Source organism: Peromyscus maniculatus, chromosome 21, assembly GCF_049852395.1.
Source record: "Peromyscus maniculatus bairdii isolate BWxNUB_F1_BW_parent chromosome 21, HU_Pman_BW_mat_3.1, whole genome shotgun sequence".
NCBI lineage: Eukaryota > Metazoa > Chordata > Mammalia > Rodentia > Cricetidae > Peromyscus > Peromyscus maniculatus.
Genome location: NC_134872.1, coordinates 919,337 through 944,861, shown reverse-complemented (window position 1 = coordinate 944,861; position 25,525 = coordinate 919,337). Strand labels below are relative to the sequence as shown.

At 45.1% G+C, this 25,525-nt stretch overlaps 2 protein-coding genes across 14 annotated transcripts; one reads left to right on the top strand and one right to left on the bottom strand.

Moving 5' to 3' along the window:
* Positions 1–377: 377 nt before the first annotated feature.
* On the bottom strand, positions 378–4,709 carry LOC102926083 (popy Class I histocompatibility antigen, A-1 alpha chain-like). Of its 5 annotated transcripts, none has more exons than XM_015989456.3 (6): positions 4,518–4,709; positions 4,028–4,280; positions 3,570–3,845; positions 2,702–2,977; positions 2,463–2,570; positions 378–736 (listed from the first exon to the last, which is right to left on the bottom strand). In XM_015989456.3, the coding sequence occupies exons 2-6, from the start codon at positions 4,164–4,166 to the stop codon at positions 693–695; spliced, it is 843 nt and encodes a 280-aa protein (XP_015844942.1). In that variant the 5' UTR covers positions 4,167–4,280; positions 4,518–4,709; the 3' UTR covers positions 378–692. The 5 variants fall into 5 exon arrangements, with proteins under 5 accessions (XP_015844942.1, XP_042122592.1, XP_042122593.1 ...); XM_042266658.2 differs by having other exon boundaries at positions 4,028–4,297; positions 4,518–4,655; XM_042266659.2 differs by having other exon boundaries at positions 2,702–2,890; positions 4,028–4,297; positions 4,518–4,655.
* On the top strand, positions 4,656–25,502 carry Zfp57 (ZFP57 zinc finger protein). 9 transcript variants are annotated; one of them, XM_042266651.2, is made up of 6 exons: positions 15,575–15,748; positions 16,154–16,216; positions 17,759–17,858; positions 20,353–20,488; positions 22,172–22,237; positions 24,313–25,502. In XM_042266651.2, exons 3-6 carry the CDS (start codon positions 17,841–17,843, stop codon positions 25,266–25,268), a joined length of 1,176 nt encoding a protein of 391 aa, XP_042122585.1. In that variant the 5' UTR covers positions 15,575–15,748; positions 16,154–16,216; positions 17,759–17,840; the 3' UTR covers positions 25,269–25,502. The 9 variants fall into 9 exon arrangements, with proteins under 9 accessions (XP_042122588.1, XP_042122585.1, XP_076414199.1 ...); XM_076558084.1 differs by having other exon boundaries at positions 16,421–17,858; XM_042266650.2 differs by having other exon boundaries at positions 16,154–16,242.
* Positions 25,503–25,525: the final 23 nt, after the last annotated feature.

Here is a 25,525-nt window from a genome sequence, read left to right as displayed (position 1 = left end):
TTATTGAAGCACACACTGAATGTCAAATAACAGATTGGTGTGGGGCCAATGATTACAAAGCTAGGTGTCTACATCTTTCTGGGATTTTGATGAAGATGTACCCTTTCCATGGCTGGGTGTGTCCCATAAGTTCTTGGGCCTGGTTTTGCTGATATAATTCTAATATACCCACATGCTCCCACAGTCTCAATTCATCTCAATAAATTTATAGCAGATTGCATTCCCCACACTTGCAATACTAGCACTCAGGCTGAGGCCGGAAGATTTATGGGAGTAGACGGTCAGCCCAAACTGTTGTATCGCTCACTTTTCTCACTAATGTAAAATAAACAAACACAAAACCTGAAAGAAGAAAAAACAACTTAAGGTAAGAAGGATTTATTTTCATTTTTGATTTAAGAAAGTGCAACCCATCCTGGCAGAAAAGCCATGGTGGAGTTCATGGAAGCTGGACCATGTGGCTGGGAGGGAATGACTCACATCTCCAATGCATCAGGCAGCAGAATATGGGGATGTTGGCTCTTACCTCCCTTTTCTTCAGTCTGGTCCCCCAAATCACAGGCTTCCACATTCATTGAAGCCCTCCCCTCCTCAGTTAATCTCTGGAAACACCTTCACAGACATTTCCAGAATTGCAAGTCCTGGGAGATTCTAAATCCAGTCCAGATGACAATGAAGATTAGCCTTCAGAGTTACAGGGTGAGTTCCAGGTCATCCTGAGGTACAGTGTGAGAACCTGCCAAAATAAAGGTGCAGGGAGGACTAGAGGATGGCTTAGTGTTAAGAACATTTGTTGATCTTGCAGAACACCTTGGTGTTCAGTTCCCACCATCTACATGGTAGCTCACAACTCCCTGTAACTCCAGTTTCAGAGAATCTAATGTCCTTTTCTGGCCTCCTCAGGATGGTGCACACACAGTACACATAAACTCAAGCAGGCAAACACATGTACACAAAATAAAATAAATAAATAAATATTTATTAAAAACAATTGACTGGAGAGATGACTTAGTGGTTGAGAGCACTGGCTGCTATTGCATAGGACCTGGGTTAACTTCCTAGCATATACACCATAGCTCACAATCATCCAGTTCCAGAGGATCCAACAAGTTTTCTGACTTCTGAAGGATCCTTCATGCAGGTAGTATACACACACACACACACACACACACACACACACACACACACACACACACACACATATATATATATATATATATATGTATACAATGAAAATATTTTTAAAACCTTTCTCAAGGCAGGGAAGGCTCTATGCTCAACTATCTAAGACAGGTCTGGGAAGAAGCCTGAGTATTTTAGAACAAGATTTGTGGTCACTGATGTTCATCATCAGAGCATCACCCACACAATGAAGAACAACCTCAAATGGGAAAAATAATATTTTTCTCTGAGTAGGTAAGAAAGGATAATGTCATCAGCCCTGAGTTGTCATGTTAGCAGATACATACTATTTTCTCTCCCATGGGGTTTAGCTTCAGGTGGAAGACTTAGGAAGCAATTTATATAATGGGAGCCTCTGACTATTTGCTATCTGAAAATTCCCCAGATTGATTTATTTCCATGTAAAGATACTAGAATTCAAAATCTTGTACTTACTAAACATAAAGGATTCTACATGTGATATTGGAGGGTTGAAGATTATTATTTTATTATGGAACCAAGTGAGTATTCACAGCTAGGCAGAGAACACACAAGCCCATCAATGTCAGGTGCCACACAAGACACACCATCCCTGTCACTGGACACAGGTGCTGGTCACTGTGGCTGGGACATTTTCCCTGCAGCTCCTGGAAATGATGTGACAATGTTACACTTGCCAAAAGCATTCTGTGCAGTTCCAGCTTTTCCTTATCACCATGTGCTGAGCCAAAGTCCAGCATGTGGTCATTTGACTGGTGGAACCAAGGACTCATGATGTGCTCAGCTGCAGGAATGCTTTTGGGGAGGTGATGGAGAGACTTGGTCTTTGCTTCCTTTCTAGACTCTCAGAGGGGTATTCCCCTGAAGTGTAAAGAGAGTTCAAGAGCTGAGACAAATGGCCAAGGGATGGGGATAAAATGGGAAAAGTCAACTCTTATAATAGACTGTGTAACTACATCCTTTTCCATGAAGGTAGGGAAAATGCAGAATGGGAGAACTCAGAAATTCCTTCCTGAGTTCAGAACCTCGGGAATATTTTTAGAATTATTATCTGAAGACCTAGATTCAAATCAAGAAATAGGAGGGAGATTTGCAAGAAAAGCCCAAGTTCCTGTCTGGAGATCTACCCCAAGCAGCATGTCATGTCCAATCACGTCAGTGTGAGATATTTGTCACTTGTTTTCAAATATGCCTTAGAAAGTGTTAGAACACAAGGTCCTACATCAGATAAGCACACATATATGTATATGTCTTATAGTAACAGTAAGACAAAAGCCTTCAGATAAGACCCCATTCCCTACCTCTGCTCTTCCTCATCACAATGGCAGCCACAGCTCCAGTGAACACAACTCCAAAGAGAACCAGGCCAGCAGTGATTCCCATGATGGGGATGGTGGGTTTTGGAGGGTCTGAGAAGGAAAGGGAAAAAAAGAGAAGATGTGGGCTCTGGACTCCTGCTCTTAGCCATGACCCTCTCAGGGTCTCGAGAAGGGCTCCCACTTTTCCCAACGACCATCTCTGTGTTCACACCACTCCTTACCCCATCTCAGAACAAGGGGCTGGGTTAGTGCTTCATGATGCACATGACATGTGTATCTCTGTTCCTCTCCAGAAGGCGCCACCACAGCTGCCCACTTCTGGAAGGTTCCATCCCCTGCAGGCCTGGTCTCAACAAGGTCCATGTCCTGGGTCTGGTCTTCTTCATCTAGCTGCCAGATCAGGGTGATGTCTGCAGGGTAGAAGCCCAGGGCCCAGCACCTCAGGATGCTGTCTCCTTCGGGTCTGGGGTGATGGGTCACATGTGCCTTTGGAGGAACTGAGGGAAACAGACAGTTGAGGCATCTAAGATTCTTTCTTGCATAGTACTTATATGACCTTTCTGGGAATGGAGAGAACTTGGGCGGTGGAGGGATTTAAGCACCATACAGTAGTCTAGACTCAGGCATCTGGGATAATCTACTCCTTGGAAAGCTCTAGAATCAGGATGATTCAGGCAATATAGACTTCAGGACTCCCAAGGGAGAAAGGAACGTCTGGTCCTGACTGGGTGAGGGCTGAGAGACTCAGCATCACTGGAGCCAGACGCTGCAGAGAACGCTGCATGAGAGGCCATGAGAGGCCATGAGAGGCCATGGATCACAAAGGGCTGCGGACTGGGAGCTGGTGTTGGTTATTTCAGGGATCTTCTCTCCTTTCATCCTGAGGCAGACTCTCAGTCCTGAGACAAGGTTGTTCCCTCTCTCGGGAGAGTCCCTCTCTCTGGTGTTTGATCAGGATACCCAGGATCACTCTTCCCTCTCCAGATGCAAAGAAGATAAGTAGTATTTAAACCCATGTTCCTCCCTTCTGGGGAGACGCGAGCCCCAGGCTGAGGATAGACAGAGGAGATTCCTCAAGGCCCCTTGTACCTGCTCCTAGCAGAGTCTCCTTTCCTATCTCCAGGTATGTGCGAAGTGACTCCACACACTCGCCGGTCAGGTAGGATCGCCTTTGCTCCGCGACACCAGCCTCCTCCCACTTGCTCAGCGTGATTTGCGCCGCCGAGTCGCCTGCGGTCCAGGAGCGCAGGTCCGGGTTTAGGGCGAGGTAATCGCGGCCGTCGTAGGCGTGCTGCTCGTACCCGCGGAGGAAGAGTCCCTCTGGCCCCACGTCGCAGCCGGACACACACTGAAAGACGTGAGAGCCTGGCCCCGCCCCCGGTCTTATTTGAACCCTAAACCATAAGAAACCCGGTCACGGGTCCCCTTAGGTCCAGGCTCTCCGCGAATTCCACAGCTCGGGCCAAACCTCACACCTGAGTGGGAATTCGGTGTCGTCTGTGAGAATGAGGAGTCGTGACCTCCGCCCCAGCCCTGGGATCACTCACCATCCCCGCTATGGTTGTAGACGTCCATAGCCTCCTTCAAGTTCACTCGGGAATTCTTTGCAATGTCCTTGACGGTCCGGGTCTGCCGCTCCCAATACTCAGGCCCCATCTGCCTCACCCACAGCGCGCGGGGCTCCATTCTCTGACTTTCCCCCTGGTTGTTGTAGCACAGGAACTGTGAATCGTCCACGAATCCGACGAAGATGAAGGCAGGCTCTCTCAAACCAGGCTGGGATGTGACGGTGGCAAAAAACTGCAAGGAATGGAAGCCTGGCGGCGGAGGGCGGTGAGATCCAGATCCTCCTCCCGGAATCTGTGGCGGTGCTCGGGGCGGGGCGGGAGGGGAGCTGGGAGCAGCAGGGCTTAGGATGCAAAGAGAGAAAGGAGCAGGAGGGTCTGGCTGGGAGATTAGGAGACCCGGTTTCCCGGGTACTGTCTCGGCCCCAGCCCTTGCTCTTCCTGACATTGGCAGTTTCTGGTCAGCACTCACCTGCCTGGACCTGGATCAAGGCCAAAGCTCCGGTGAACAGTGGTAGGAGGGCAGAAAGCGCGGAGCTTCCCATCCTTGGTGTTTAGAATGCCCAGAGCGACTGAGACCTTGTTCCTTTCTGTGGACGGTGTAGCATTGTGGTTTCTGGGAAGAGACCGTGGTGACTGAGCTTTCTGTAGAATTCAGACATGCAGTGGGGGGTGAGGACACGTGTTCAGGCAGAAGGACCAAGACAGCCGAGAAAGGTGGTGAGCTGGAAAAACTCAAAGGTAAGGAGGAATCCCTGACCCTTGGCTTCCTGTCACCCCACCTACCTCCTTTACAGACCAGACCTGAGAGTCACGCCTGAGGTCAGGGAATTTAACACCCTCTTCCCCCTGCACCTAGTGCACTCTTTCACAAATCAGTGAGGTCCTCAGAGAGATGTTGCATGTTACATCCGCCCCACGTTTATCCTTTTAAAAATCATCAACAACAAAAATAGGGGCTGGAAAAATGTACAAGACCTGGATTGGGTTTCCAACATCCATATTGGGTAATTTTGTTTTGTGGCAATATAAATAAAGGTTCCTCAAAATTAGATAATCTGAAGATCAGGAATATGGATACAACCCCCAGTAACTTCACTTTCAGGGTTCTAGCGCCCCCTTCTGGCCTCCTCAGGGTCCTGCAACAATTGGTGCACATATAGACAAGTAGGCACACAGATATACACATGAAACAAAAACAAATAAGTTTTTTATATATATCTGAAAGATAGGCCAAATATGGTGGTGCAGGCCTGTAATCTCAGCACTTGGAGGGCTGAGAGAGGCTTGTTACAGTTTGAGGCCAGCATAGGCAGCATGAAACCCTGTCTCCACATAAACAAAAACAGAAAACAAAACAGCACATTTGAAAAGTAAAATCGCCTTTTTTATCCTGTAAGTAATTGGTGTTGGATAATACAATAATTAATAAGTCCATTTGCAATTGGGTTCCTTGGCCTGGAGTCATACTAAGGTGCCAACAGATTAACCCACTGTCAGGAGTGTTACAGTAAATAAGTTATAAGTGTTATGTAAGTAAGTTATAAAAGAAAATATTATGATGTCTTGGATGCATCTAAGTGACTTTGAGGGTTCCACAGAACTTGCTTTAAGAACTGCTGTTCTATGTTGGGCTTAAGTGGCAGTAGACTGCAAGCTCATCTTCACATCCAGTTATATAGCTCACTGCCCCTGACCACTGGAGATTCCTGTTCTGCCCACATGATTGACTTAGATCTATAGAAGTGGTTTTGAAGCCACAAGAGACATTCAGAAACTTCTTCAGATAACTCAATTGTTTCTTTGTGGTGATGCCTTTTGGAAAGCAATTTTAGAATAAAGAGAATAATTGGCAGTGCTCTAGCTTCCCAACAAGGCCCCCTCCTGCTCTCAAAGTGCTGTGTCAAACCAATCATGAGGCAGATGAAGAACCTAGAATAAGAGGCTGGCAGACTAGGGTGGCAGACTCTGCCAGCACACACAGGACTTGGGGCATGCATGCTGTCAGAGGATCCAATCAGCACGAAAAAAGTACCATAGTATGAATCTGTGAGGCAAAGGGTTGTCCCATGATGCCTTTATCAATCCATTTTGTGGCAGTACAAAGTTTCTCAAAATCAGGTAACCTGGAGTTTGAGAGGAAGTTAAGGCTTCTGAGGGAGAGAGAATGAGCTTTAGAATGAGAGGAGGGCACAGAATGAGAGAGGTAGTGTGAAGGCTTAGACTTGACTTTACAGGCTCCATCTTAGGGAAAGGGCCACCATCTCAGACCACCTGCTGTACTCAGTTCCAGGAAGAACCTCAGGAATGTGCCATGACAACTCAAATGTATACAGAACAGTATCCTCCTGCAGACATCCTGTCTGCAGTTTATGGCCCTTGAAGGTATCTAGATAATCCTGCTGAGCAGTCCAGATAATCCTGTTCAGTGGATTGTTGTTCCTCAGCAAAAGTCTAACTCAATGGTTTCAAATGTGGTTTTGTGCTCAAAGTCTAGAACAATAGTTTCCCAAAAATTACCTTGACCGGTATCCCTTCTACCCAATCCCAAATTGCCAGTTCCTGGCTTGTGGTTTTTCCCTATAAAAACTCTCTACACCTGGGCTCGTGGCCGCCACCACATTTCCTTCCCTCTGCAGTGGCCCAGGTTGAACCTGAATAAAAGGACCCTTATGTGCTTGCATGGGAAACCGGCTCCTTGGTGGTCTCTGGGGGTTTCTGGAAACAGGTACAACAGTAGCATTAGGAGTAGCATTAGCAACTGGTGGCAGCCAGTTGCTCCTAAAATGTACAATGTAGTGGTAATTGCTCCACCCATGACCTTGGGCCCAAAGGAGGTGGTACTAATATGGTGATATTTTATTTGTATTAAATGTTATTTGTATGTTAATATATAAAGTTGCCTGGGGGTCAGAGCTATTAGCAAGCCATAGGAAAGCCGAGCACGGTGGCGCACACCTGTAGTCCCAGCTACTAGGGAGGCTGAGACAGGAGGATCGCTTGAGTCCAGGAGTTCTGGCTGTGGTGCACTATGCCGAACTTAGTGCGGACACCGAAGTAGCTCTGGTTCGGAGAGGTAGGACCATCACAGGAGGAAGGGTAAGGTTTTAGCTCTTAGCTCTGACCTCTTGGCTTTCTTCTTTGCATTGGTTCTGTGTTTCTTATTTAATAAGATGGTTGGTTACATCTACATACTTCCTACTGTTGTACACGACCTCTGATAAGGAGTTGGAGAAGGGTCACATGCCCCTTCTCCCTGCTCTGGCTTGTGAGGTGGATTTACTCCCAGTCAGATGAGAGGACGACTTCTGCTGTCTACTCCATTCTGTAATCATGAGTGTATTTCCTCAATTTATACCTTAATAAATTCTGTTATCCATTGATAGACTCATGTGGATTGATCATAATAGTACATAACTGCTTCTTTGGAGGACTAGTTTGGACAAAATCAAAAGCATTTTGAGTTGAGCTTTGGAGTGCCCTGAGATAGCTCATGTCCTAAGCTAAAGCAGGTTTTGCAGACAGTGACATTTAGATCTGGAAGCTTCACAGAGTCTCATTTGGCAGGAGCTTTCTGAATAATGTCTATAAGGACACCCTATCTTATCTGGTTAAGAAATTATGAGCATACTGCATGAGATTGGAGCCTTGGGTAAATGCTACAGAATCTAAAACATCTTTAGGTATTGAAGAAAATCCTGAAGCAAACTCACATGGCCAAGGTACTAGAGTCCAGACTAACTTTCTCCCATTAAATGTAAATGCAGAGAGAAATAACAAGTCTGAGTGTGAGGGAATCTAAAAGAAAGAAGAACAGAGGCTGACCACTGTAAACCAGGGTTAAACCAGGGCACAGCATCATGAGGGAATACAAAGAGGGTTCTGTTTTTTGCAAATCAATGTATTTGATTTCTGAATCCAATTGCCTTCTTCCTTTACTGACAAGACTGGCTTTTTAGGGTGAAGAAGTGGAAACAGAAATCCAGCTGAAAGGGGGAATTTACTACAGGTTCTTTCTTTCTTCTGAATCTTGTGACAGGTGGTTGGTGTTAGGCTTCTAAAGGGAAAGGTTTGTTTCCTTCTCAGGAAGGGCTATGGGTCTGTGGTCAGTACCAGTTCAACCTCAGTAGCGTGTGATGCCTAGAGCTGGATGAAACTTCCTGTCACATGCCATTCTTTTCTTAGATATTAAATCCAGATAAGTTTCCATAAAGGCAATAAAGTAGGAAGCTTGAGGTTTGCTCTGAGGACATGGAAATAAAAACACTGGTGACACATGAAATGAAAACACTTCCTTTAACAGTGATATTAAACTTATATAACAAAATCATCTCTAAATATACCCTAATGAGAAGTCAGAGACCCCAAAGGTCTAGGACACTAAGAGTGCCTAATAATATGGAGTGGGCTGATAGTTGGATGATTTAGTACGTTGTTCATAGACTCCAACAGCTTAAAGGGAATCAGAAATGTCAGATATTCACAATTTCTACAACCCAAGAGTAGAGAAAAGCACACTTGTGTCAATAAAACTCCAGTTCTGAATCTACTTTCAGTTCTAGAATGTAACTAAAGATTATTGACCCATTAGTGTGTGTGGTTTCATCTTACTAGAGAGAAAAAGGAACTTCTGGAGGGCCCTGATCTTTAAGGAGTGCGCCTTTTAAATGTTTTCCCAAAAACAATAATGCTGTTTTTGTCTGTAAGATTCTATCTATAAGGTAAGATTTGTTTTTTAAACAGCAGTGACTTTTAAAATTTTAATTAGATTTATTCACTTCATTTTATATGTAAATGTTTTGCCTGCATGTATGTATGTGCACCGTATGTATGCTTACATATACAGAGATCAGAAGAAGGCATAGGATCCTCTGGAACTGGAGTTATAGATGGTTGTGAACCACCATGTGGATGCTGGGAAATGAACCAGGATCTTCTGTAAGAGCAATAAGTGCTCTTAACCTCTGAGCCACTTCTCTAGCACCAAGATGTGTGTATTTAAAAAATTATTTTCCTGCTGGGTAGTGATGGTACATGCCTTTAATGCCAGCACTTAGGAGGCAGAGGCAGGCAGATCTCTGAGTTTGAGGCCAGCCTGGTCTGCAGAGTGAGTTCAGGACTACAGAGAACTACTACTTCAGAGGAGAGCCAGGACTACACAGAGAAATCCTGTCTCAAAAACCAAAATAGATATCTAGATAGAAATCTATATATCCAGATAGATATCTAGATATCTAGATATCTAGATAGATAGATAGATAGATAGATAGATAGATAGATAGTCAGTCAGTCAGACAAATAGATAGATGATAATTCTTTTCCAAGCCCGCCATGGTAATGCACATCTATAATCCCATCACTCAGGAAGCAGTGGCAGATCTCCATGAGTTCGAGGCCAGTCTGGTCTACATAGTGGGTACAGCCAGAGCTATATAATGAACACCGTCTCACTCCCCACCATCCCCACTCCCCCTCCCCCACAAAATTATTTTCACGTCTTGTTCTCCTGTACATCATTTCCAAAGATTTGTATGGCTACTTTATTAGGTCTCAAAGAAACCCAGGACAGGTCTCACTCAGCACCTGTGGCTCCTCCTCCCGAGCACTGTCCACCCCTCAACCCCCTCCAACCCAGGGTTTCACTTCCCTCCCCCAGCTTCTCTTTCCTGTATGACTCAGCCATTTTGACTACACACCCTCTGGTTTCCTGGTCAGTGGCTCCTCTCTTGACCTCCTCTCTCTCTTCCTCTCGTACTTGTTTCTCTCCTCTCCTGGCCCAGTTTAGTCTGTTGGCTTGGTTCAGGCTGGACCCTTCCCGATGCATCTGGCCAAACTCTCCCCCATATCTACAGTAAAAAACTCCTCAACCAATCCTAGTAGCAACCATGTCCTCCTCACTTCCATTCATACTTCCCTATATTTACAGACGGAACAGTTTGGCCAACTATGCTTTTCTAGGTCTGTGGTTTATACCAGGAAGTGAATTCCTGACCACCACAGAAATGAGAAATTTTTTACACTCAGGTTCTTCAGGGTCTAATACAAACATGTCTGAAAAACCTGATTAACTTTTAAACAAAATTTTTGAGGTAAACAAACAAACAAATCACAACTCAGATTTCTAGCCCAGGCGTCACAATTCACATCTATAAATCTGAAACTGTGGGGGTCAACAAAAGGCACTGCTACAGGTTCTAGGCCAACCTTGGGCCACACAGCAAGACCATATTTCAAAACAACAACAACAAATAGAAGGCACACAGTGGAGCCAGCCCTAAGGGAGGTCGCGGGACTGGAGGAGCCAGGTTACACCAGGCTGTTGTTGGATGCCATCAGGAGTCCCGGGCACTGGACACAGAGCTGCAGTAGTTGGTGTTTGCCCTGCTGGGCTTTAGATAAACCAAAAACATTAATCTTTTCCTGCTGTCTTCCACTCCTCTTGGTTCTTTTGGAATGGAAATACTTTATGCTAATATTGGAGTCCCTAGGCCCCACCCCCTTTTGTTGTTTTTAAACTGGGATCAGTTAAGAGTGTGCCTTGACCTTCAGAGATTTTGAATTTAGACTTCTGAATGTTCCAGCTGTCCAGACTGTGGAAACTGGGTTTGGAGAGGTGACTCTGTGTTAAGATCATTTACTGCTCTTCCAGAGGAGCCATACTGTTCCCAGCAACTGCCTGCGTTTTAAATTCCGACACGGATTTGAAACTTTGTGGGGTCTAAGGGAAGAATATTATGGGTTAAAGTGATAGTTTGGGTGTAGAGTTGACATGGGATGGGCTTATGATTAATTTTTTAAAAAATAGTTTATTTAATTTTATTTTATGTGCATTGGTGTGTCAGATTCCAAGGGGCCATCTCTCCAGCCCCTTGATTAATCTTATCAACTCTTCTGGGTTTAGAATCGCTGAGGACTCACCCTTCTGGGCATGTCTGTGAGGCAGCTTTTAAAGAAGGGCAGACCCACCCTGAATGTGAATGGCACCATTCCACAGGCTGAAGTCTCAGACTGAATAACAATGGGAAAAGGAGAAAGCGGCTGAGCTCTGGCCTTCCTTCTTCCTGATCCACCCGGAGGAGGTGTCATTGTAACCAACGTTCCGGCCATCGTGAACCGTACCCTTCAACCGTGAGCCAGAACTAACCTCTCCTCCTTTAGGTCGCCTCTAGGAAACGTCGCCTCTAGGAAACTATTCGGTCACAGAGATGAGAAAAGGAATTTTATAGTAGGTACTAGTAATAATTATGGGTAACAGAAGCCCTCATTCATTGTTGACAGGGATATAAATAGTACAGCCACCATGGGAAACCTTCAGTAGTTTCTCTAAAACTAAGCAAAGACTTAGCATACAACACACTTACAGGTATCTACCCAGGGCAAGTCAAGAGTGTGGTGCACAACTTTGACACAGTGCAGGCAGCATTTCATCTTTCTGGGCTTCTTAAAAGCGTGGTCCCAGTCAAACTGAAGTCAAACAACGTTCTTCAATATGCTGGCCCAGCCCTCGAAAGTGTCAAGGTTATCAAAACCAAGGAAAGTCAGAGAAATCGTCACAGCCAGAGGAGCCTTAAGGATCCATTGAAACTGAATGGGTGGTGCTTTGGACAGCATCCTAGAAAAGAAAAGGGACGTTAGTGGTAACTACAGAGTGTAAGTGAAATAGATATAGCTGTATGGGTCAATGTTGTTTCATGAGTAATAAATGTATGATGATGTGAGATTTGTTTTCATGTACCTGTGTGCTTGCATGAGTTCATGGGGAGCACAGACATGCAGTGCCCTGGAGGTCAGAAGGAGATGACTAAGCCACCATGTGTGTGTTGTGCTGAAACTGGGTCCTCTGCAAGAGCAGACAGTGATTTTTTTTAATGTTTTATAAAATCTTTGTTGACAATTAATTCACATAGTATACAATTTGCCTGTTTGCACAATTTGATAGACTTTAGTCCAGCATCCTCATAGGCCCATGACACCATCGACCACTTTCTATTTTAGAACATTGCTGCCCTCAATTTCATACATGCATATAATGTATGGTGATTACGTTCCACCTTATTTTTTTAAATGAACATAATAATTGCAATTGTAACCAAATATTTTCCAGTTTCAAATAACTCTGAACTTTTGAATTATAACCTGTTTTTATGTTTAAGCTATCTGTGTATTATTTCTCCTGCAGTTGTACATAAAATGTTTTTTCGTTCAGACTGCTCTTGACCATAGATCCGTATCTCCAGCCTTGTGGGATGTTTTAAACACAGACCGGAGGCTCTGTGCCTCACCTCTGCAGTTTCTTTGGAAATCTGAAAGCATTCTAAATTTTATTTTACAATTTATTTATGTGTGTGAGAGAGACAGAGGAGCTGGAGGCACAGGCTTACTGTGAGCCGTCTGATGTGGGTGCTGAGAATCAAACTCAGGTTCCCTGCAAGAGCTGTAAGTGCGCTTAACCACTGAACCATCCCTCTCCAGCCCTTGTCTAAGATCATGTTTAGAAAATAGCCTTCAGGGGCTGGGAGTGTTGTTCAGTAATAGATTGGTTGCTTGATATGTGCCCTGGGTTGAATGGGTTGAATCCCCAGTTCTGCTCCTGTGTGCATGAGAGCACCAACCCCCCTTTGCCACCCCCTCCCTCAGGAGGGGAATAAAAAGTGGAAGTAATGTTGATATCAAGGGATTGGAGAGGGGAGTACTCAGAGATAAGACAGGATGCCTGTCTTATCTAACAGCTCTACTTTCTTCCAACTGCTGTGTAGTCCTGGGCTCTCAGAAGCATTTCATCCCCTACACCCTGGCCCAGCCTTCAGTAGGCCATTTCCGGCTGATTCCCAGACAACCTTGTCCTCTCCCCGCTTTGGCAATCTAAGAGGATAGAGCAGCAGCGCCCTCGTGTGGCCATGGTATTGAGGACAAAAGATCCTAGTTCTTTAGCCTCCCGCGGGCGGAAACGTCCCCGGGGTCACCAAAGCTTTCAGCAACTACGCCAGGCTCAGTACTCAAAGCTGTGTCAAGTCCACGTGGATGCGTCCTCTCCATTGAGTGTTGGTGGACTCTGATTCACGACAGAAGTCTCCAGGTTGACCATTGTGTCCGTAGTTCCCATAGTGCTGGGACTTCCCTCCTTCTGGGAACCAGCCCAGAACTTTCCACAAACGACGGAGGAGCCAAACCACCCAGGGCTTTGTCCTGGAAAGACAGGGAGGTCCCAGAAGCCAAAATAGAGGTGTGAGACTGGGAGAGAGGCCAAAAGGAATGAATGGCGGGTGGAGACCAGAGAGAAAGGGGCACAGAAAGTCTACACGGGGATATCGATGCTTCAGGAGTGAGTTCAGTTGGGGACATGCTTAGGACCTTCTCTAGCTAGAGTGCCGCTTTTCACATGGATATGACCCATTGAAATGCCAGGTTATGAGAGGGGGAGAGGAGGAAAAGAGGGCAAGAGATAGCAAAACATTTTTTAAATAAATTTTATTTTCATTGTATTTTATGTGTACGGGTATACATTTCGCCTGAATGTACACGTGTGCACCACTTACATGTTTGGTACTCTCAGAGGCCAGAAGAAGGTGTCCGATCCCCTGGAGCTGGAGTTGTAGAGGGTTGTGAGCTGCCATGTTGGTGCTGAGAACTGAACCCCAATCCTCTGCAAGAGCAGCCAGTGGTCCGTCCATCTCTCAGAGTTTTCATATTTTAACAAATCTGGAAACTCTGTATTAGGGTTTTCTTAACATTGCCAGTTTTTGTTTGTTTGTGTGGTGACGCTGGGCTTTGGTTCTTTGTTTTTATTTTAGACAAGATGTCCCTGTGTAGCCATTGAGATCTTATATCTCATAAACTACGAAAATGTCCTGTCACTGAGCTACATCCTCAGGCTGTTTTATTAGATGCATGTTAACTTGCCTGGACTGTACCCCATGATGTCAGCCTTGGGTGACGTTCATGCTTCATTTTCCCTGGACTCAGTTGCTACGTTTTGGGATGGGGTATTTAAGTGGTTTGTTCTGTGTCTGTGTGATTTAGTAATCAGTAAGATTTGGACAGTTTCTATTCAAGCTTTTGTGCCCATTCTTTCTTTTTCTTTTTTTTTTTTTTAAGATTCATTTATTTATTATGTATAGTGTTTTGCCTGCGGGCCAGAAGAGGGCACCAGATCTCATTACAGATGGTTGTGAGCAGCCATGTGGTTGCTGGGAATTGAACTCAGGACCTCTGGAAGAGCAAGCAGCCAGTGCTCTTAGCCACTGAGCCATCTCTCTGTAATCTAGGCTGGCCGCAAATGTGCTGCAATCCTGTCTCTAGTGCTGAGATTATGCATACTCGATAGCACCTGGCTGTTCATTAAGACCTTTTCTGCTTCAATGTCTGTTGATTGGGGGGCGTGGGGGGGGGGCGGACAAAAATGCAGATTTGCAAGTCCCACCAGGACAGATTCTGCCTTTTAAGGATAGACCTCCTGCATAGTCTGGTTTTTCTACACTCATGAATACTTTAGAAGTCAGCCTGGAGTTTGGATAGAGTTTATGTTCAGAGTTTTGTTTGTTTGTGGTAATGGGGATGGAATCCAGGGTTTTCTGTATGTTAAGGAAACACTCTACACTGAGTGCAGCAGCAGCTACATTCAAATGTCGGATCTCAGTCCTCTGTGCTTGCCTTGTGATCTAAATGCTGTCAACACCAGAGCCACTGGGGCTGCAGTAATTTGCTTAGGGGTTGGAAAACACACATAAGTACTGTCTTAAAGTTTCTATTGCTGTGATGAAACACCATGATCAAAAAGCAAGTTGGGGAGAAAAGGGTTTATTTGGCTCACACTTCCAGATCACCGTTCATCACTGAAGTAAGTTAGGGCAGGAACTTAAACAGGGCAGTAACCTGGAGGCAGGAGCTGTGATGCAGAGACCATGGACGGGTGCTGCTTACTGACTTGCTCCTCATGGCTTGCTGAGCCTATTTTCGTATAGAACTCAGGACCACCAGCCCAGGGATGGCACCACCCACCATGGTCTGTGCCCTCCCCCATCAATCACTAATCAAGAAAATGCTCAGAGGCTGAGAGCGGTTGTGTCTTTTATGTGTTTTTGTTGTTGTTTTTCTTACTGTGTAGTCCAGGCTGTCCTGGAACTCACTTCCACCTGCCTAGTACTGGAATTAGCAAAGTTGAGTCACGCGCTCAGGAACCCTCCCTGCCCTCAGAAGTAAATACTTAACTCTGGGGAATGGGATTTCCTAGCTCAGGTGAGACTAGTGATGATCGACCGGAGGCGGGGCGAGAAGGCGTGGCATTGGGTTTCTTAAGTTCTAAATTTCTGACCTTGGCGGGCAGCCACCCGAGGTGGGTTACCGGCGAGCGGGAGCGGAGGGACTGCGAGTCAAGGTGTGGCCACCGCGTAGAGAATTGCTGACTTGGGGCAGAAGCGCCTTCCTGAGTTCACGCCGCTGCATTCCCGTCCGGGCTGGAACGCGCCCCGCCCTTCGGGGAGCTGCGTTCTCCGGAGGTGGGGCGGGGTGGGGGGTCGGGGGTTGGGGGACGGAGTTGCAGGCGTGAGCGTGCGCAGTCCGGGGCAGCCGCCCGGAGGACCCGCGCTGGGGAAGACTGTAGGCCAGCCGCGGGACTGTCGGGCTGCGGCCTCTGTGAGAGCCCCGGTGGAGCCACGAGGGGACCCACACCAGCTGGGGGAAGCCTCCCCGCCCGGCAACGCGGTGGTAAAGCTCACGCGGCTGAGCCCCGGGGGTTTCGGGGCTGGGGCCGGGCACATCCAGCAAAGCCTACGGTGTGCGGGCCTGTCTCCACAGGTTGTATACGTGGAAGAGAGGCGGGTCACTCAGATTTAGAGAAAGAGAGGAGGACAGACAGGGTGTCTTGCAGTGAGCAAGGCTGCCTGATCTTCCTTTCTCGGTCCCCTGAGCTCAGGGATTGCAAGTGTGTGCTATTCTGGCCCGCCCGACTCCTCAGATTTGGGAAATCATGAATGGGTTTTAGTTGGGAGGAGTGGACTCGGGATTGAGAAATGCCCACACATCCCCCCAACCCCCAATTTACCCTATGGAAGGGTAGGGGCCAGTCCAGGGTACAGGTGAACTCACTTGGGACTTCCTGCCTATTAACAGCCAAGTCTTGATTCGGTCTTCTTCCACTCTGGAGTCTCCTGGACCAGGAAAGTACAAAAGGAGGTAAAAGAGGGAGGAGGTGGGTGGAGGTAAGCAATACTTGGCAGTCTTCTTAAGCAGCCTAAATCTGTACCGAGGACTGCTCCCTGCTATCGTGTGTGTGTGTGTGTGTGTGTGTGTGTGTGGTTTTCTGAGACTTATTTTGTAGTCCAGGCTGCCCAGAACTCATGGAGATCTGTCTCCTTCTTCCTGGTGCCTGGGTAATAGGCTGGGTCACCAGACGTGCATCTTCCTGCCATTGTGAAGACTTGATGATAGCAGGGTCCTGCTTGCTGAAAACTTACAGGCAGGTCCTTGAAAACACTAGTATAGAGCTGTTTGGAGTGCGGATGGCTGAAAAGTGGGAGAGATGCCAGATCTGCCCATCTCAAGTCACAGTCTCAAAGAGCCTTAAAAGAAAGGGAGAGGGGAATGGTAGGTAAGACAGAGAAGGAAGGAAGAAAATCAACTTCAGATCCTAGGAATACAGCTTTCCTGGCAACTTCTTGGGGATCCAGTTAGCAATTCCTCGAATGCCTTGTTCCTTGCCGGTGTTTTCACTTAACCAAAGAAGTGAGTGGAAAAGAGAGAGCGACATGTTTTTATGCCTTTAATGCTTTCCTTAGCATCTAGAGAGAGGAGAAATAGGTGAATGGCTGTCCACAGGAAGAGACCTTTTTTGTTTTTTTAATCAGCATAAAGTTTTGCACGTGAACAAGGAACGCTGTTGTATCATTATCACTGTGCTCTCCAAGGATCTGGTTGTAGAAGTGATACCTGACTCATGCCAAGACTTAAGATGGTTCAAGATAATGGGAAAGTCCTACACATTCATTCAGCTTGTATTTGGGGTTTGAGTTAACTTGTCCCTATACTAGCACTAGTACATAGGATACTCTGTTGTTTCTTCATGCAGGATAGTGGTCACAGGTTGCAGTTTCCAGACAGCTAGCAGATTAAGAGGGAAACAACACTCTACAGAGTGCTGTGTTACTAAGTTCTGTAGGCTAGGTGCATTGCCTGCACTTCTGACCTAATCATATTTTTAGCTTAAGAGGTCGTCAGGGGATAGCTCGATTGTAAATAACGTATGTATACAAAAATCTAGCAGAGCTTGAGGTATACATAAGGCTCTGTGGTACATTACTTGCTTAGTATCCACAAGCCCCTGGGCCTGAGCCCCAAGGCACTACACACATATTCAGGTCACAGAATCTATGTTTTAATCTTTGGTCCTGGGAGAGAGATTTACTTTCATGTTTCCAATGAAATCAAGTCAGGGAGAATGAAGGATCAGTGGTGTGTGTTAAATTCAAGGATGTACTTTTCAGTGGTGCTGAATCTAGAATTAAAAAACTAACTCTCCCGTGGGTCAAATGTCCTTGAGTGAATGACTTAACATCGCTACGTTTGAGGTTTTGTGAAGATGGAATCATTAACTGTTACCTCAAATGATACTGCTGAGAAGGTTCCGTCACAGTGCAGGAAGTTGGTGACTGTGTGTTAAGGAAGCACTGGCTTCTGGCTTTCCTTTTCCTGATACTGTATCTTTTTCCCTAATCTCAGATTTCTAGAAGTGGGCACCAACAAGCAGTGACTAGAAGCAGTCTGGGATAAACTTCAAACACCAGTCTGGCATTACCGAACAATGGGAGCTAAGAAACAGGTAACCAGAGCCCTGAACTCTACAGCCTGGGCTTTGAGGGAACTAAAGCTATCACCTGTGAAAGAGGAGAATTTGTACAGCTGAACATTGAAGGAAGACAGTCTTTTAGAGTAGACACTTTTATTACAAGAAGCAATATCTTTGTTGGGGCCTTATAGGACTGTAGGTGAAGGTTTTCCTGTGTCCCGCCAGGTCCTGCAGCTGCTCAGACCCAAGTAAACACACAGAGACTTATATTAATTAAAACTGCTCGGCCAGTAGCTCAGGCCTACCACTGACTAGCTCTTACACTTAAACTCAACCCATTTCTGTTAATCTATATGTTGCCATGTGTTCTGTGGCTTTACCTGTGTGCCATTACATGCTGCTTCCTGGACAGTGGGCTTGCATCTCCTCCTCAGTTCTGGTTTTGTTTTTTTTTGTTTGTTTGTTTGTTTGTTTTGGGTTTTTTTTTTGTTGTTGTTGTTTTTCTCAGAATTCTCCTTCTCTGCTTATTCTGCCTATACGTCCTGCCTGGCTACTGACCAATTAGCGTTTTATTTATTAACCAATCAGAGCAACACATTCACAGCATATAGAACATCCCACAGCACCTCCCCTTTTCTGTCTAATCAAAAAGGAAGGGTTTAACTTTAACATAGTATAATTACATATAACAAACAGTTATCAAGTAAGACTTACAGTTACAATATCTAGTCTATTTATATTTTGTAAAATTAAAGAAAATATTCTATCCTATATTTGTGAGTAAAGTTTCATATCTAATTTATCTTTTATCATAACTAAGCAAAATTATAACTATCTAGTCTTCAACTACATCAAAGACCTCAGAAGGATATAATATTACCTAAGTAACCAGGAAGTACATTGTAAGCAACTTCCAAAAATCTAGAATGACAGAGATAGCTGGCTGCCTGGACAGTCATCCAAAGTTCTTCTATAACATTAGGGCATCCATTCTTCAGCCCACAGGCCTAGAGTCTCTCAGTTGCTTCTCTGTATGTCCTGTAGAATGTCTGGCAGTTTCCTCTGTGAAGCAGGAACCTGAAGAACCATCTTGCCTTGCTGTTCTGCCCTCTCATTGGCTCTTAGCCCAGCTACCTCACTTCCTTGTCACTGCCTGTCTGTACAGACCTCCAGGTCTCTATGGTTGGTACTGGGATTAAAGGCGTGTGTCACCACGATTAGTTGTTCTCTACTGTGTCCTTGAACACACAGACTGCTTGCCAGGTGATCGGGATTAAGGGCATGTGCTACCACTGTCTGACTTTAGTTTATGGGCTGGCTATGTCCTATGATCTCTAGGCAAACTTTATTAACATTACAAATAAAATATCACCACATAGGACCTCCCTATTTGCCTACTGCCTGGGAGGTAGAGAGTCACAAGGAGTCCCATTAATCTTGGGGACCAGGCCAGAAGTGACTGAAACCAGAAAGAGAAACAACTAAAGACATACTGCTCCGTGGAATAGTTAGCATGTTAGCTGCTCTACAGGAGCCCAGAAGAAAGGTTATAGTAGAGGAGTTAGGGATGTCTTAGGGTGTAAAGTACTTGTACAAACATGAGGACCCAGTGTTCAGTCCCCACATAAAAACAAAACAAAACCCACAAGAAACTAGTTGCAGCAGGATAATCCCAGAGGCTTTCTGGCCAGATAACTGTGGTTGCATTGATCTCCAGGTTCAATGAGAGATTTCTCAAAAAAACTAAGGCAGAGGAAGACACACATGCATGTAACAAGATTACCAGTGAAGTCTGACATTGGAAGGGAGAAAGATCAGGTAGAGAAATGCAAGGCCACGGCCTCTCTGAGGTCTCTTACCCAGTCCCCTGTCTGTGGATCTAGTGGAACTTCAGATTGTCCCAGGCCAAACAAAGGGGGGAAAAAGGAGTTACAAGATTTTGTCTATCTCCCATACCACCCTAGCATCCTTCACAGATTTTGTAAGAGTAGCCATTAATTTTTTCACTTCTCTATATTCAGTGATTTCCTTCTTTGTATCATCCTCTCCTCTCTGTAAACCACAGCTCCTGACTTTGTGCCCTCCTTCATACTTGTTCTTTCCTCTCATGGCATTATCTTTCTCTTAGGTTTGAATTCTCTAAATCTTGAGAATATGTTAGTATTTTATAGTCCAAGTGAGAACATGACACACTGCCATGCATATAAGGCCAAATAGGAGTCCTTCATTTAAGCTGGTGACCAGGAGCAGGCTAGCACCTTGGGAAAACTCTTGGCGTAAAAGCTCAGGGCTACAGCAGTTATAAAGGTAAAACCACATTGTCAGGAATAGGTTAGGGGAACCTGGTAATATTTGCTTTGGCTACACACTTCAGATATTTTGGTTATGAGTTTGGGCTATGGTCAGGATCATAGAAAATCCTGAATGTGTTGCCAAGGCTGATGTAACTGTTTAGAGGGTCCCTAAGCAGACACAAAGTCAGGGCAAGAGGTGTTACCTTAGTCACTTGAAGTCTATGTCTTCCCAGCGACTCCAGATACCAATCACTTATGAGGACGTGGCAGTGGATTTCACCCAGGAAGAATGGGAATGTCTGACTGAGAAGCAGAAGGCTGTTTACCAGAATGTGCTGTCAGAAACCTTTAAGAACCTGACATTTGTAGGTAAGAGATCATGACTCCCTTGGTGCTCTCCCTGTCCTATAGCTTTAGAATATGTATTTGATTTTTTTGCTCAGGTAGATCAAAGTTGGCTCCTAGTTCTGTACCTGGAAGATCTGAGTTACGAAGTTCAGGGGTAAAAATCAAAGGAATGAAGACTTATATGACGAGCTAGGTGTGGAAGTGGAGGTAGGAAGACCATAGGTCAAGGGTGATTCTCAGCTACAAAGCAGCTTTATGGCCAGCCTGGAATGCACGGGAAAACAAGACAAAAAAGCTACATAGGCCCAGAGAGGTGGCTCGGGAGTTAAGAGAGCACTTGTTGTTCTTGCAGAGGACCCAAGTTCAGTTTGCAGCCCCCACATGGTGGCACACAAACATTTGTAACTCCAGTTCCAGTGGTCCCACACCATCTTCTGACTTCTGTGGGCACCAGGCATGTAGGTGGAATACATACATATATACATGCAGGCAAAACACTCAACACACACACACACACACACACACACACAAACACACACACACACACACACACACACACACACCAAATTAAAATAAACCTGAAAACAAAAACACCCTGTAGAAAGACAAAGATAATGTTTTTGTGTGTGTGCATATGTGTAGGTACACTTACATGTTCATGTGGAGGCCAGGGTCAGCTTTGAGCCTTCATTCCTCAGGACACCACCCACCCTGTTTTTTTTGTTGTTTCTGGTAGAGTCTCACTGATAGAGCTAGGCTAACTGGCCAGTGAGCCCTAAGGATCTGCTCGTCCCTGCTTCCAGACACAGGCATTACACCCAAGTACCACTACACCTGGCCTTTTTGTGTGTTCTGGGAATCAAACTCGAGCACTCATGATTGCATGGCAAACATTTTATCAACTGAGCTACTTCCCCAACCCCAAGACATACTTTTATCACTATCACCATATTGTGAAAATGTGCAAATTTGCCTATTCAGGCCTAGTTTGTTGACAAAAGCCTGTAATCCCAACACTTCTGGAGCTGATGCAGGAGGATCACAAATTGGTTAGAGAGACTGAGGCCATCTTGGACTATATAGTGAAACTGTCTCAAAAAACACCTGCCTATATATCCAACCAATATTTACTTAGTCTTGTGTGCAAGCCATTATATTAGAAGCTGCCTTTTAAAATATCTTTTTTCCTGCAACCAAGTGTTTTAGATTAATGTTCCTTAAAAACAAAAACAAAACCCCACATTTTTTGGGTTTATTTTATGTATATAAATGTTTTGCTTGTATGTTTGTATGTATACTATTTGTGTGCCTGGTATCTGTAGAGGTTAGAAGAGGGTACGGGATCCCCTGAAACTGAATTATAGATGGTTGTAAGCCACCATGTGGTTACTGGTAACAAAATCCAGATCCTCTACAGAGTAACAAGTGCACTAAACTGCTGAGCCATCTCTCCAGCCCTGGATTGATGTTCTTAAAGCAGGCACGTAAGAGGTTGCCTGTTCTCTGCAAAATAAAGGGGCGTAGTATGGGACCAACTTGTTTCATTTCCACACTGCAGACAGTCACGGTAGTGCATCTCATCACTCGGAAGGATGGAGAGTTCAGAGCCAGCTTGCACAGTGAGACAAAGACAACAAAACTGTGCCTCCCACCCACCCAAAATATAACTCCACTCACAGCCAAAATATTTTCTGCCTAAACCAGATCAGAACACCATGCAAAATGGAAAAGGACGGAGGAGATCAGGTTTCCATCCCCCAAAGACAGCAGGTAAGAATGGCAGGGGAAGCAGGGTAAGGTAGCTCACATCTGTAATCCTAACACCTCAGCTTCATGGTGTATTTGAGGCCCTGTCATCTCACAAAACCAAGGGCCAGCAAAATGGTTCAGTGGTTAAAAGTGCCCTGCCACCAAGGCTCACAGTTGGAAATTTGACATATACTTGGAAGGAAGAACCAATCCCACAAGTTGTCTGCTTACTTCCATAAGCATGTTGTAGCATGTTTATACATGCACGCATGAATACAAAAATAATAAAGGTGTAATTTTAAAGCTGAAAAAAAAATGCAAAGGAGAGAGGAAGGTAAAAAGGGCCGAGGACAATCGTAGAATTGTCCTCCAGGATCCAGGCTCAGTGTATCATCTCAATGTCTTTATACCTTTCCATCCTGATTAGACCTAGGACTGGAAGAAACCTTGAGATCAAAGGTTTAGGTCCACTGACTTCATGATGAATAGCCAGGACTTTCAAAACAAGGATTCTAGTTTCTAGGAATTGAGAGATTACATGTGGGTCACTTATGTCAGGATTAACCCAAGAGAATTCTTCCCAAGAGAAAGTGAATAAGCAATGTTGAGCCTGAGAAGGGTAGGCTTGTTCCTAAGATAAGAATTGAGAGGAATAATTTAGGGTGGCCACATGCCTGGTCTGAGACAGTTGTGCTGTGTTGCTTCTTATCCCAGTTCAATGACTAATAATTAATACCATCACTTTTCACCCCAGATTTGCAAGACAAATAGTCTTCCTTGGACTGGAGATGTAGCTGACTGGGGGAGCACTTGCATGCCTGGTTTGCCTCCCCAACATGGGATAAAGTTTTCTATTCTGAGGGGTTTTGTTTCAGAAGCTACAATCACACATAGCCCTGGGCCCAATTTATGTGTTTTTTTGTTTTTACAGAGCTGGGAATTGAATCCAGGGCTTTGCATATACTTGGCAAGGGCTCTACTACTGAGTTATATCCTCAGCCCCTGAGTTCTGTTTTTTATACTAGACACAGTAATAAACTAAACTAAAATACTAATAAAATAGATTAATTATAATCTACATTAAAAAGTTACGTGAGGGTTGGGGATTTAGCTCAGTGGTAGAGTGCTTGCCTAGCAAGCGCAGCCCTGGGTTCGATCCTCAGCTAAAAAAAAAGTTATGTGAATGTGGTCTTACAGTAGGGAATTCTCCCCTTAATATTTTTGGACTGGCTGACACATGTGAAATCAGGGATGAGGGGAGATTATTGCTTACCATATGGTCTTGTCATCTGTGGGAATATGAGCAATATTGAGAATGAGAAGATGGATTTCAAAGATGTAAGCTAGCATTTAGATATTTGAGATCATAGGAGATTTCTATGAAATTTTTACTAGCTTTTTTTTTTTTATTTATTATGTATACAGAAGAGGGCGCCAGATCTCATTACAGATGGTTGTGAGCCACCATGTGGTTGCTGGGAATTGAACTCAGGACCTCTGGAAGTGCAGTCGGTGCTCTTAACCTCTGAGCCATCTCTCCAGCCCCTTTATTAGCTTTTTAAAAAATATTTATTTATTATGTATATACTGTTCTGCCTGCATGTATACCTGCATGCCAGAAGAGGGCACCAGACCTCATTATAGATGGTTGTGAGCCACCATTGGTTGCTGGGAACTGAACTCAGGACCTCTGCAAGAGCAGCCAGTGCTCTTAACCTCTGAGCCATCTCTCCAGCCCCAAAATTTTTACTAGCTTTTATTGTTTTTTTGTTTTTTTTTTTTTTTTCCCGAGATAGGGTTTCTCTGTGTAGCTTTGCGCCTTTCCTGGAACTCACTTGGTAGTCCAGGCTGGCCTCGAACTCACAGAGATCCGCCTGCCTCTGCCTCCCAAGTGCTGGGATTAAAGGCGTGCGCCACCACCGCCCGGCACTTTTATTGTTTTTATTTATTGGTTTTTCCTATTTCTATCCTATAAGACCCAAGGATGAACAGTTGAGTTTTGAAGGTTAGGAAAATGGAAAGTGACTTGCACTGAGTGAAAACCTTGTGTTGGTGATGTTGTCATGTTAAACTGTATTTTGCTTCCTTTACCACAGGACACAAGAGAAAATCTCAAAAACCTAGCTCAAACCTGGAAGATGAGGAGAGAGATGATGAAGAGAAGACCTCTCCTGTTTGCACAGGGATATTCAAAGGTGGACCTCTCTATTTCTGTCTGACCTGTGGCAAATGTTACAAAAAGTACACCAACGTCGTTGATCACCAGTATCCTTTGAAGGCCCAGCAGACTACTGGCCACAAAGCCCTCAGCTCCAAGCCCCAGAATCATAGAGGGAGGCCTTTCTCTTGTGAGCTCTGTGACAAGAATTACCGTGATGCCTCTGGACTGAGCCGTCACCGACGTACTCATTTAGGTTATAGGCCCAGTTCATGTTCTGTGTGTGGAAAACGCTTCCGGGATCAGTCTGAGGTCAAACGCCACATGAAGGTGCACCAAAACAGGAAGCCAGTGGCTGGCAGCCAGGAGCGTAAGGTGAAGAAGGCTCCACGTACATCACCTAGATCCCAGGCTCCCATCCTCAGGCACTCAAAAGTGATCCAGGGACCAGTGGCCAGGACTAAGACAAGGAACAGCAGAGCCTCATCCCTGGATGTCAGATCCAACCCTATTCCAGTGAGATGCTCTAGAAGAAAGATCCGCTGCCCCTATTGTTCATTACGTTTAACCAGGAAGACCTATTTCTTAACCCACCTCAAGTTCCACTTCAAAAATCAGCCCAGCCAATACTTAAGTTGCAGGGAGTCCTCCCAGTCGTCTGTGATGGTAGACTCCCACCGGAACACCCACAGGAAGCAAAATATCTACTGTTGCCCCATCTGTGATATCTGCTTTAGGGGAAAGGAAAGCCTGCTGGATCACTTGTGCTGTAAGAAATCAGGCAGACCCATTAAGTGCTGGGCAATCCTGGGTCATTTGCTTGGCTTTCTTTATGAACCCTTGTGTCTGGGAAATACTTCAACAGTAGAGGAGTCCTCTGAGGAGGAGGAATGAAAAAATGAAATATGCATGCAGTGAGAATCCTGAAGCATAAATAAAAGACCTGTTTGGGGCTGGTGAGATGGCTTAGTGGCCAAAGGAGCTTGCTACTCAGTCTGACCTCCTGAATTTGAGCCCTGAGACCATGGTGACAGAAGGAAAGAACCTATTCCTGACCTCACACATGTCCCACCCCTCACATCTCTCCCCACCTCCACAAAATAAATATAATTTTTAAAACTAAAAGAAGGGGGTCATCTCAGTCTTGGCGT